We start from the raw sequence: 12,548 nt of genomic DNA, 5'->3' as shown, positions 1-12,548 counted from the left end.
GATACTTTCAGTTTGACTTCGTAGGGAAATTAGCTTTCTTTCCCTCCAAATCCACAGGGGTCAGGCCTGAGCCCAGGTTCCAAGCAATGTCTGCTCAGTGTTGGCAAATGGTAGTGCACAGTGGCGGATCCAAAGTCAAATTCCTGAACTTCTTTTTTTTCTCCTTCATCTCCTCTTTTTTCTCTTCTTCCTTTTACTCTTCTTTTTCCTCTTCCATGCCAAAAAATTGTAGTGGGAGGGGAGGGGAGGGGGGGATCCGCCCCTGGCAGTGCATCACAAACTAAGTACAAGAGACCAGCCGTAGTCAGCTGCAGGCTGTAAACTGAACATGTAACATGTCATACAACCACATCTTTTCCTTCAGGGTTGCAGTTTGGTGATGAACAAAATCGACAGTGATACATCTTGCTGTTATGCTAATGGAATTTGGAGAGCAGTAGTTTTTCCTGAGCTTAAAAGGAGAAAAAGGTAAACTAGCAGGCCTCATGCTTCTTTCTTGTACAAAATTAAGCAAAGTGTGCCTGCACATGTCAAAACTAAAATGTCTCTATCATTTGCAATTTTTGCTCTCTTGCATCTGCGTTTGCAAATGTAGCCTCCAGTCTAATTGCTTGAATCTTTCTTGTACATCTCGGGCTTGAGAACTCCAACATAAGGCAGGTTACGGTAGAGCTCTGCATAATCCATACCATAGCCAACAACAAAGTAATCTGGGCACTGAAGAACAGAAACAGATTAACGGTTGCAAGGAGGGAAAGGCAGTGTTAGGAGAGCTTTTTTATAGTATTTGTTACCAATGAAAGAATCAAAGTGTAGAGCGAATGTAAACCCAATGATACCTCGCAATACAACATTAATACTTCAAAAAGTGAGTGCCATATAGCACGGTATTAAAGGAGACGGTATCCATACCTCAAAGCCACTGTAGAATTTCCCATCCCCTACTAGCTGAATATTAACTTTCCTTCTTGCTGGTTTGTCAAGGAAAGTGCAAACCGATATGGATGATGCTCCTTTCTTTTGCAAATGAGCAATGAGACAGGAGAGAGTATTCCCTGTGTCCACAATATCTTCAACCTACCAAGATATGAAATCATTGTCAAATTCCATATGCCAGCTGAAACAGCCTCACCAAGATGTAAGAGGTCATCTCATATTATTATAGTAAGTGTATGCCCCCATAGTATCATACACAGAGTAAATGCCTCAATTGAATAGTATCCTTAAACCTTCACATATACCAAGCGATTAGTGCCAGTTTAGTCAAGGAAAAGCTGGCTCTAGAGACACATTATATGATTCCTTCACCACAGCATACACTCAGCACACAAGGGAAAAACGTGTATGGGTAAACTTAGGTTGACATTCCACAAAGAACTGACTCGTGATGTAGCTGCTATGCACGCCTATATTTTACTGTTCAAAAGCGCAGCAGGGTTTAGTTTTTAAAAAAACACAGCAAGGTTGATTTTGTCATTAGCACCATTCACAAGTCACTGTAATCATGTCCATCATTTTCATCTATATTACCATCCAAGCTGCTACTGATTTAAAGTTTTCACCAAGTGAGTAATCATCAAACTTCCAAGAGGTACTTTTCGGAAGTAATATCAAAGTCAATATAACTATTGCCTTTCCGACAGACAGTGCTCTGTGCTGTGCTGTCCTGTCCTAGAAAGGCGGTATATATGTTGATTGTTGAATCCTAGTGATTATGGTGCATTTTTAATTACATTACACCAGTTTCTCGTCAAAGGAAAAAAAAGAATCCCAATAAGCAACATTATTGCGACAAGTTCCTTCCTAATTCGATGGACCGTGGACACAAGTTCCTTCCTAATTTCAATTAAAAAAAGGAGTTAATTTCTTGCAAATTTTTCAATGTAGCCAAAATTTAACACTAGTCCTTGCGAAAAGAATTAGTGAAAGGATTCCCAAGGAACTGCGCTGTGCCAACAGGTGGTAGACAATACAACATCAATACCAGATTGTTAGCACCTTGTCTGATCAAGGATTCTCTTCCTCATTCAGAACAATTTCGGATCAACTTCTGTACAACCATTCTAATATTTTCAGGAACCTTCAAATTACATGCAACAGAGAAACATCACGCCCGAAACGTTGCAACACTTATGCAAGCTAATAACAACCAAAGATAGATGAGTATGACATTATTTTGCTAGCATTAGAACGGACAGAACTCCTGTAACTGAATAAAAACACTTGCAGAAAGCTACTGAGCAGAGTAATAAACAAGGAGGTAAACGATGTAAAGGAGGTCACGTGAATTATCCTAGATAGAGTCCGTCCGCGAGCAAATGATCAAAGTGAACAAATTCTTGGCACAGGACCACACCAAAGGCAAGAATAGCACACAAAAAAGACAAGATTTTTCCACAGACCACAGCAAAACAAAGCACACAACGCGTGCACACGTAACAGCACCGCAGCCACACACACAAAAGAGGATTAAAGAGAGGCGCTCACCACGACGACGTGCTTCCCGGCGACATCGACCTTGAGGTCGGACGTGATCCGGGGCCGTCCGCTGGACTCGGTGCCGCCGCCGTAGGACTCGACGCGCACGAAGTCGACGGCGAGCGGCGCGTCGACGCGGCGGACGAGGTCGGCGAGGAAGAGGAACGCGCCAGTGGCAACGCCGACGACGACCGCCGGCCCCGGCAACAAGCGCAGGTCGGCCGCGAGCTCGGCGGCGACCTCGCCCACGCGTGCCGCGACTTCGGCCTCCGTCCACAGCACACGGTCGATGTCGGCCTCGACGCTCACCATGGCGGCGGCGGTGACGGTGGTGGAGAGGGCTAGGGTTCTGGGGCAGCGGGCGCGAAGCTCGGGGGATTTATGGGGTTGATGCGCTGGCGCGGGCGGCGGGGTGGCCCTGTTCCGCGATTGGAAAGCGGGGTTGGTGGGGATGCGTGGCAGGATTCCGGAATCCAGCGCCGTCACCACCATGCTGGCCATTCCAGAATATGTCTACAGTAGCACGATGCTTTTTAGTTGTTATGTACGGGTTATAGATGCACAGTAGAAATGGCTATGCATGAGGAATCTAGCGCGCGATTGAATCCTTGTCCAGTTTTGCTAGTTAGGTTATTTTTAGTAGATATTTTAAAAATATATTCAATATAATATTATTATAATATTTTTTATTTTTTATCTATAACAGTTATCTTATTTTGTATTTTTTATTAATTTTTTTATTCCTTTGGATCCACAATCATCATCTATAAACAGTGATACGGATAGAAGAGAAAATCTGCAAATTAATATTACCTCATTCTCTCCTCACACTACTGTAGCACTAGAAAATGACTCTCACATGGAGGCCGTGTTGGTACTGTAGCACTAGAAAAACATCGTCGCTGAAGATGGCTAAGGATAGGTGTGTGGTAACACTCTTAGAACTTTGTCAAGCAAGCTAGTTTCCTATGGTAAGAAAAATCTTGCAAGGCAAGCGAGCCGATTTGGCTCTCTCGCTCTAGCAAGGAGTGCACATGATACAATGGAAAAGGATGTAGTGTTAGACCATCTTTAATGGTTTTCCTTCGCGAGTTCACTCCAATGGTCCAACGGCTTCCCTTCACGAGGGGATTCTCTCATTCTTTTCCTTCACAAATTTCTTCAAAAGGAAACTGTTAGAGATGAGAAAAAATAAAGAGTATGAAAACAGAGAAGGAAATTAGAAAGAGAACGAAATAAAGGGTATATAGTTGAAGATGATCTTAGAGGTGTAAGCGTGGGTTGCTGTTCTATGCCGGATTATTTTATTGAGGACTCCTTTTATGCATATTTGGGTAGAAAAGTCTAAGGTTCATAGTAAATAATTGTTGCCACTTACTAAGCAAGCTTGCTCACCAGCAGTAGCGGAGCTAAAGCCAAATCCTAATAGAGGCTGGCTTCTTCTTTCTTCTCGCCCACCTCTTCCTCTTCTTCTTCTCCACCTTCTTTTCCTCCCTCTTTCACCCCTTCATTTCAGCGGAGTTGTAGTTAGTAGGGGGCTGGAGCCCCCCCACATGGACAAAACAACCAAACAGACTGTCCTCACTTTACTTTGCCTTGTATAGCTAGCTGAGCAAGGCAAGGCTAGGCTAGCCTCCACTAGCAAAAGATCCAAAGGTGCTCTACAGTTGAATGTTATGTTTGCTTGCATACGGTGAACGGGCTAAGGATGAAAAGGGACATCTCATCCTCGCTTAAAAGATGTAGGGATTTTAATCTATCTCACTACTAAACCAGTCATTCAATGATTAGAAAATCCATATCATATCTATGTGTAAAATGTGCTACATGTGTATTCTTCATGCGCATTTTGAGAGGTCGGGTTTTTGGTATATGGATTGAGTGTTGGAGGAATTGACTACCTTTGCAAAATTGGCAAGTGTTTCCCCTTGCTAAAGGTAGGGTCGTTTTGTTCCTTGTGAACTCTGTTCAACATACTATATTCATACTCTATTTGTATGCTATATAGTATTGTTGAAACTCTGTTTATAATTTCTATGCATAACATTAATTTTTCGTTTATGACAATATATGTATTTATGTGTACTTTATTAGTACATGTGCAAACGCAGTAGACCTGGTCCTAGGATGCGGTGTCCACCGTGGTTATGTAGCGGTTGTTTGGTTGCATATGTAAAGCTTGGCCCGTTGGCTGTGCAATGTTAATGAAGAACTCATTACTGGTTAAAACATATCTAATTTGCTTCGATGTAACTTCTTGCAAATTTTAACCATACTCTACACGTGGGAGTAATCAAGTCGGATTTTAAGCTTGCATATTAGCCTATAATAACATTCTCAATATGTAGAAAATCCATGTCACATCTTTACATAAAAACTTATGCTATATATATATATATATATATATATATATATATATATATATATATATATATATATATATATATATATATATATATATATATATATATCATGGTTGATAGGTCGGGATTGGAAAATTGGTGAAATGTTGGATGCTTGATGATAATACGCAGTGAAGAGGCGCCATCGGAGGTGGAACAAGGATTAGGAATTCACCTAAAGATCGATGAAGCGGATTGGTGCAATTGCCAAGTTGCCCGAAAGCTAAGGCCAAGGTGCCAAGGCTAAGGTCAGCACGTTTGCAAGCTCTGCACTTGTATATATACACCAGCAATACAATGAATTTATGTGTTGCAACCCTATCTCTTACATGGTATCGGTTACCAAACAATCCTCTTTTTTCGCTGCTTCCTCTGCTGATGGCGTTCAGTTCCTCCTCTGCCTTTTCCAACCCCTTCGTTCCTGCTGATCCGATCACCCTGCCTGCTATCGCCATATAACTCGTTAACATCCGCAATCATGTGCCCACTCAGTCTAATTACTCTTCCTGGAGCACTTTCTTGGATGTCACATTTCGTCGGTTCGGTCTTCTTGATCATGTCGACAGCTCCGTCGACACCGTCATGAAGTTTGCCAATGATAAGTGGATCCAAAAGGACTATCGCATCATCTCGTGCTCTACTCCACTGTGTCCCTGGACATCCTTGCCATTTTACTCAAACCGGCGGACACTGCCTACTGCGTAGACGGCAATATGCAGCATCTTCCTCCACAATAAGCTTGATGTCCATCATGTATTATTATTAAAGAAAATTCTACGAGATCCGGTCTCACAGATATGCCTTCTTTTATGTACGATATGTATTCTCCTCTCCTCTTATAAGTATTGTGCCTAGCTGTTGGATTGGAAAGTAATGATACGAGAAAAGGTCTTTTTCAGATCTTTGTGTGAAAGGTCTTACAAAATTTCTTTCGGAGTACTGCACCAGCTCAAGACCTTGGCTGATGCACGACGTCCTCCCGGGTCGCTGATCAGGCCCTTGTCATCAACACCAAATGAAACATTATTCCGTCTTCGGAATCTGAAAATCAATATAGCTAAGGCTACCTCCAACGGATTTCATCTCCAACTGCTGGTTTCACAGAATTGCGCCCTCCTTGACTTTTTTCATCTCATCTCGTCGTGATAACTAAGAAATAAGTTGCAGGATGCAAACATCTCGGCGTGAGAATGCTAGCAGGTCCAGGATGTGAAGAACCAGCAGCTCAAGCTCCTCCTCGTCGTCTTGATCGTAGATGACGCTCGAGCTCTAGTGGTTGCCGCCCGTGGCGGAGGCCCCTGCGCTGTACATGCCCGCATGAGCTCGGTTGCATATATGTACCTATTGTCTGGTCGAAGGCGAGTAAGACCCCGGCGAGCTGGGCATAGTCGACGACGGGGCGGCAGGGCCCCAGGAGCGGCGGCGCGAGGGAGGCAGCGAGCTCGTCGAACTCGACGGCGCCAGGCCCGTGCATCTGCTCCACCACCCAAGGATGCGCAGGCCGGCACGGACGGTGGCGGTCGGAGAACGTGGAGGAGGAGTGCGAGCGCGGCGATGCGACCGGTGGTGGCGTGGCTTCGTGCTCGCGGCCGGGAGGGCTCCGTTTGGGGATGTTTTTTTATGCTTCAATTTTGGGGGTTTTTTTTTCTCCTTTTCTTTTCTTGTTTGATTTTGACTTGTCAATAAGAAGTCTCCACGCTGGCAATCATAGAGGTGGATTTGAATGGCATATTTAACAAGTTCAAGAACCTCAATTTGCAATTTTAAAGTTTATGAACCTGGATGACATTATATGATAAGTTTAAGTACTGCCGATCCATTTTACTTATTTTTTCTTTATCAAACGGCCTATGAAAAATTTGCAACATATTTGGTGCCTATTTGGACCAAGAATACAAAACAATAGTTGTTAAGCAATAATAAAAAAGAAAGAAATCTCCACATTATTAGGTCTCGTTTGGTAGGGATACATATTCCTCTAGTGAATCAGAATCACATCTGAAAATTGTTTGGCTACATGACTCGATTCGGTTTCTTGAAAGAAAAGATAATGGTGTAATAGACCAATTTACCTTTATCTTGATTTGCTAAAAAAAAATTTTAGTGAATATTTCATGGTTACTAGTAATTTTAACATGCAGAGCATATTGATATGGAATCAACAAAATTGGTTTCATAATGTTTAGAGTTATATTCTTTTTACTATTGCATTTTAAAGTGTCTGTGAGGACCGATGATGTTCTAAGAGGGGGTGAATTAAGACACTTAAAAATTAATGGTTTTAAAAACTTCACAAGATAGATATATATAAATTTCTATCTAAATGTGCTCTAGATTTATCTAGTGTGTCTACTCTATCGCTCAAAAGAATTGCAACCTACCCTACCAAGGTAAATTGCAAGTATGTAAATACGAAAATGTAAATAAGGTAGAGAGACAAACTCGGTACAAGAATTTTTATCCTGTAGTATCGCTGGTATACAATCCACCCCTAGTTCACGTTGGAGCTCTACAAAGGATATGCTCCCGATCGTCAAGTCTCTTCCTGTCACAGCTCTTGAACTACCAAGTCACCAAAACAAGGTCTCAATCACGATGAGTCATCAAGTCACCAAAGCGAGGTCTCACCACTAACCTCTCTTCCGGTCACTTGTACGTCGTCTTTACTTCGAAGCTTTAGTCACAAAGACAAGAGCCTCCGTGTCGCTGCACAATTTTCTAGTCGCCTCTTCACACCAAGTCAGAGTATCAACAAGTTACCGATGAGTCACTAAGACTCCAAGGTGCCGGCGTAGCACTCGATACATGTTTGGATCACTCATTGATCCACTCTCTAGGTTGCATCATCTAGCAACTCTTTTCTCTAAGCCTATAAGTACTAATCACTCTCTAATGATGTGCTTAATCGCTTTGGATGAACACTTTTAGCACTTTGATGGGTTGAATATCTTCTCAAGTGTATATGAGATTCTATGGATTTCAGCACCTTTAAATAGCCGAGTGGGTGGGTATTTATAGCCTCAAACTCACCAACTAGCCGTTACTCTAACAGCTCAACTTTACTGTGAACACCGGATGATCCGGTGACATCAGTAATACAAGCACTGGACCATTCAGTGTGTATAACCTTAGATACTAGCCATTAGAACCCACTCAGAACCACTTCTGAACACTGAATTGTCCAGTGTATACTTTATCTCCATCACCGGACTATTCAGTATGTATACTTGAGCCTGACCGAACCAACATCTTCACTGTTCAACTGTCCAGTGTATTGATCTTCTGATCACCTGACATTCTGGTGTGTATAGCTTCATCTTCTCTGAGTTCTGGAGAACACTTATGTCGGTGAATCAGGAACCAGGGGTCCCCGAGTCCTGAGGCCAGATCAGCAATTTGCCACGTGGCGCCCTCCCGCGGGGATCATCTCCGCGAGGTACGCGAAGACTAAGTCCCGGGAGAGGGTGCTCGGGGCCATGAACAGTGGTCCCCAAGTACCCGAGTTCCCCGATGATCCGAAAAGACCAAGTACCGGGAAGAGAGTGCTTGGAGCCATGAACAGTGGCCACCGAGCACCCAAGTCCCCCGATGACCAGAAAAGCTGAGTACCGGGAGGGGTGTGCTCGGGGCTGCGAACAGTGGCCCCCGAGCACCCCGAGGACCCAAGGAAGTTAGTTCCGGGAGAGAGTGCTCGGGGCCGTGAACAGCGGCCCCCGAGCACTCGGTTCCCTGAGGACCCGAACAGTCAATGCTGGGAGAGAGTGCTCGGGACCGTGAACAATGACCCCCGAGCACTCGGTTCCCCGACGGTCTAAGAAGTCCCTCGCCGGTGGCCCCCACAGAGGTCCAGCGGTGAGGTGTCAACCAGTGAAAGGCCCGATGCCGTATTTAAGAGGGCGCGTGGCCTGTCACTTCCAACTGGTCCTGCCACGCTCAGTGTCAGTCCCTACCACATTCTGGCAGAAGAGCGTGGGGATATTTAATGCACGGGTCCCATCCCGCGTCATTCGGCGCACCTCGGGATAACATCACGAGGCCTAAGACGCCCCACTTGCCGCCCTGCTGTGTCAGACGTACAAGACCAAACGGGCACACCGGGCTGCTCGGTGGCTGCCCAGTGGGCCCTCTCCGCGACGCCCGTTGCAGAACGATATCATGACGACCGAGACTAGGCGGGGGCGCGTTTTCAACCCCCTATCACTTCGCGCAGCAGCCCATGATGGTTGCTTTCCATTTATGGCGCCTTGGAACTCGTGCCCTCCCTTTCAGGGCACGCTACCGCCGGCAAGTATTTAAGAGGAGCTAGTGGACACGGAAAAAAGACCCCCGAATCGACTCTAGGATCCGGACGAAGACAGAAGAACACTTCGGTACAAGCACAGAAGCTGAGATCACCGAAGAACAAGGAGCCCGAAACTCTAGGATAGACAAACATTCTTGTAACCAGCAACATCCCTGAGAGATATTCTCAGTGCATTTATAGCATCCACACAGGAGTAGGGTATTACGCTCAGTGCGGCCCGAACCTGTCTAAAAACCTCCAGTGCATTTACTGCATTCTGCATCCGGTCATTCCATTCCACCTGCCATCGCATTTACGCCCATTTATTTCTCCTGCAAAACAGATTCAGAATCATCCCCCCGGCCGAATCTCAAAGGGGTCCCTCCGGATCCCTGCTTTAGGAGTTCACCCTCCGATAACTTCGGTGTGTACTGCCTTTTCATCACCAGACCTTCCGGTGTATTAATCTTCAGTCTTCAATAGTTGCAGAACTTCTGTTAAATGCTCTAATGTATATTGATCCCGATCACCGAACCTTTCGATGAGTACTATACCATTTCAGCTCAGTTTTCTATCATTCTAGAAATGCTCCGATGTGTACACTTGTGGTATCACCGGACTATCCGGTGTAGTCATTTTTCCTGAGACTTCTCCAATTCAATCAAACTTTGTTCTAAGTTCGGTGGCTTCTTCATGTATTACATCGATGAGACCTACTAATCATATATTCTTGATAAATATGTTAGTCCCAATGACTATGTTATCATTAATTACCAAAATCACAATCATGATCTAATAGGATTATTTTCGCTACAGTGTCTTACCCCGATTTAATGGTGTATCAATAATCCTATTTTTTCTGGAATAAACCGAATACTAAAAGCTCTAAATATTTTTCACCAGAGAACTGCTAGTCTTAGAGACGAATAGTGGGGTCGGGCCCATGTTGAGCAGCTCAACTTTGACCTTGGCCATGGATGCACACTGCACAGGTCTTGCCAGCGACAACCGATGATGAACCTTGGCTAGAGAAGAACAACACGGGGTCCAACTCTCGGAGGGGAATCCGTTTGAGGGATACCCAGCCAATAGCAACAGCTAGAGCACGACCGGTGGTGACGGTTTGAGCTTGGCAACGACGTGGAGTCGGCCGAGAAGACAAGAACGAAGAGCATTGGTGGGTGTTAGGGGAGGAAGAGATGCTGCGGGTAGCAGCCGGTGGCTTGTTGGGAAGTGATGGCTTTTTCTATGTAGAAACGCCCCATGAGTTGATTCAACCGGCGCATTCAAAATCGAGAAACAGTTCACCCCATTTCGTGCGCGAATTGGGTGGTTCACAGGCCGTTTGGAACCGATTCGGTGGAACCAGTCAAGAATTAGAGCCGATTATTGCAACCAAATGGCAGTGTATTAGGCAATTATAAAGGTATTTTGAACCTGGATGCCATATTTAACAAGCTTAAAAGACTTCAATCTGTAATTTTAAAGTTCATGACCTAGACGACACTCTATGAAAGTTTAACCACCAGTGCATTTTACTTGGAAAAAAACAGTGCGTTAACTTCTGAAACAGGTCCTCTCATGGAAAAAAATCTTTTGAAATCCTTCCCCTTTTTGGCTTTTCCTGCACTAGTACCGTGCATGTACGTTGCTACAGTGTCTTTATTTAATGTGTTTGGTATTGTTGCAACGATATGAAACAAGAAGAAAAACTGTACTATAAAATAGCTAGGCAATAAAAAATAACATACAACATGGTGTTAGTCCAAATTATTTCACCCTAAATATGATTACAAATAAATATTATATTAAGCGTATTCGCAACATGTTACTCCCAAACAGTAAACCAGTTCAAGGATGCAGTTTTACATTAGAACCATTCAATTTTGCAGCAGAATTTTTTTGACACTTGGAGCCATTTTCTAACCGGTGATAATTGGTTCATCTGAGCCTATTTGTCACTATAGCATTGTTTCAACTGAGCTACATAACCTGTGCAGTATGAAATGATTGGATGAAAGCTTCAGGCCCTGGAGAAAAAAGTGCAAGCAAGTTAAAATTTAGAGAAAATCCATGAGCGGCATTGAAGCTCCACTACTCAGATCTTTAGCTCCTATCTTATTTGTGTCTCCTGAAGGTCTGATACCATCTAAGCTACAAAGACAGAAAATAATAATCAAGCACTATTACGATGGGCTGACATGCCCTAAACTCCATAACCCAACTTCACACTATATTATTAGTTTGCTTAAGCCAATAACGGACATCATTTTCATTGGTAAAACATTTTCATTGGTTGGCAATTAGACAATCTTTTTATTTCGAACTCAGAGAATAAACATTGTCCCCCACCATGCATATATTGCATGGTTCCTGCGTGCTTGTGCCTCATAAAAAATGGGAGATAGGAGGGTGCGGATGGTGAAAAGTGGGTGCGAACAGATGCATGCGAGCACAAGGGCAGCATTCGCAGCCTTCCATCGAAGCTTTGAACAACAAACAAAAAGGGCAAATAGTCATGGCTCCATAGTGCACACTGGAGCTAGGATAACAAAACAAACTAGCATGTCCATATAATTCATCCCATGACTGTATAGAATCGCCGGAAAGAAACAAAAGGGATATAACTAAGAACCATCCCATACCCCAGGCTTTTTTCTCTTTTTTGGCCTATGAAAGGCACAATGGATTTAGACTCCTTTGCCACCAGTCCTCCAGCATGGAGATCAACAAAAGTTGCTTCATTTTTATTGTTTTGCGAGAAACCAGAAGTTGTTTTACATTGCGATTTAGCATAAGAAACTATAGCATGGAAAGTAAAAAAAAGGAGCTCATTCATGCACCTATAGTGAAACCATAGGGAGAGGCCAAACTACCACATGTACATAAGGTCACTTGGAGGAATAGAATGATAGAGTTATCACAAACCTTCATAGAGCTTCACCAAAGTCATGACAAATATAATTGGTTCCTTTTGGCCAAGCAACTGGACAAGCAATGTTCCTTTTTGGCAAGCAATTGGACCTATTCAGTGTTAAACTCAATGTGTGATCGCTCCATAGGACCAGCCTTATCTCATGACCACTTCATTGAAAAAGCAAACATAACAATAGCAAAAATGGAAATGACAGTTTGTGTGGCTCTGCAACATCTCTTCCTATGTCTCCTGCAATTCCTTCTTGTTTGCCACCTTATCCTTCTTGGACACCATAGAAGATGAGACTGGCTGTACAAACAGGTTCCTCTTCAACACACTCTCATGGTAAAGAACCTTCTCTCTCTTCTTCTCAATCTTCCTCTTGACAGGAATATCTACAGGCAGTAATCAAAAGTTCAGCTATGCCAGGAGATAGATTAGCAGGAAACCACTATAAGTTACAGATCTA

At 43.7% G+C, this 12,548-nt stretch overlaps 1 protein-coding gene across 1 annotated transcript; it reads right to left on the bottom strand.

The window, feature by feature from the left end:
• Positions 1-309: 309 nt before the first annotated feature.
• Positions 310-3,070, bottom strand: LOC133928560 (uncharacterized). The gene is made up of 3 exons (XM_062374957.1): positions 2,488-3,070; positions 913-1,077; positions 310-717 (listed from the first exon to the last, which is right to left on the bottom strand). Exons 1-3 carry the CDS (start codon positions 2,977-2,979, stop codon positions 604-606), a joined length of 771 nt encoding a protein of 256 aa, XP_062230941.1. The 5' UTR covers positions 2,980-3,070; the 3' UTR covers positions 310-603.
• Positions 3,071-12,548: the final 9,478 nt, after the last annotated feature.

This window comes from Phragmites australis, chromosome 9 (assembly GCF_958298935.1).
Source record: "Phragmites australis chromosome 9, lpPhrAust1.1, whole genome shotgun sequence".
Taxonomy (NCBI): domain Eukaryota; kingdom Viridiplantae; phylum Streptophyta; class Magnoliopsida; order Poales; family Poaceae; genus Phragmites; species Phragmites australis.
This window is presented reverse-complemented; position numbering and strand designations above follow the sequence as displayed.

Coding starts and splice junctions, on each gene's coding strand:
- LOC133928560 (XM_062374957.1), bottom strand. CDS start 2,979: ATGGCCAGCATGGTGGTGACGGCGCTGGATTCCGGAATCCTGCCACGC. Junction 1,078..2,487: donor CCGGGAAGCACGTCGTCGTG/GTGAGCGCCTCT, acceptor ATATCTTGGTAG/GTTGAAGATATTGTGGACAC. Junction 718..912: donor AATTCTACAGTGGCTTTGAG/GTATGGATACCG, acceptor TCTGTTCTTCAG/TGCCCAGATTACTTTGTTGT.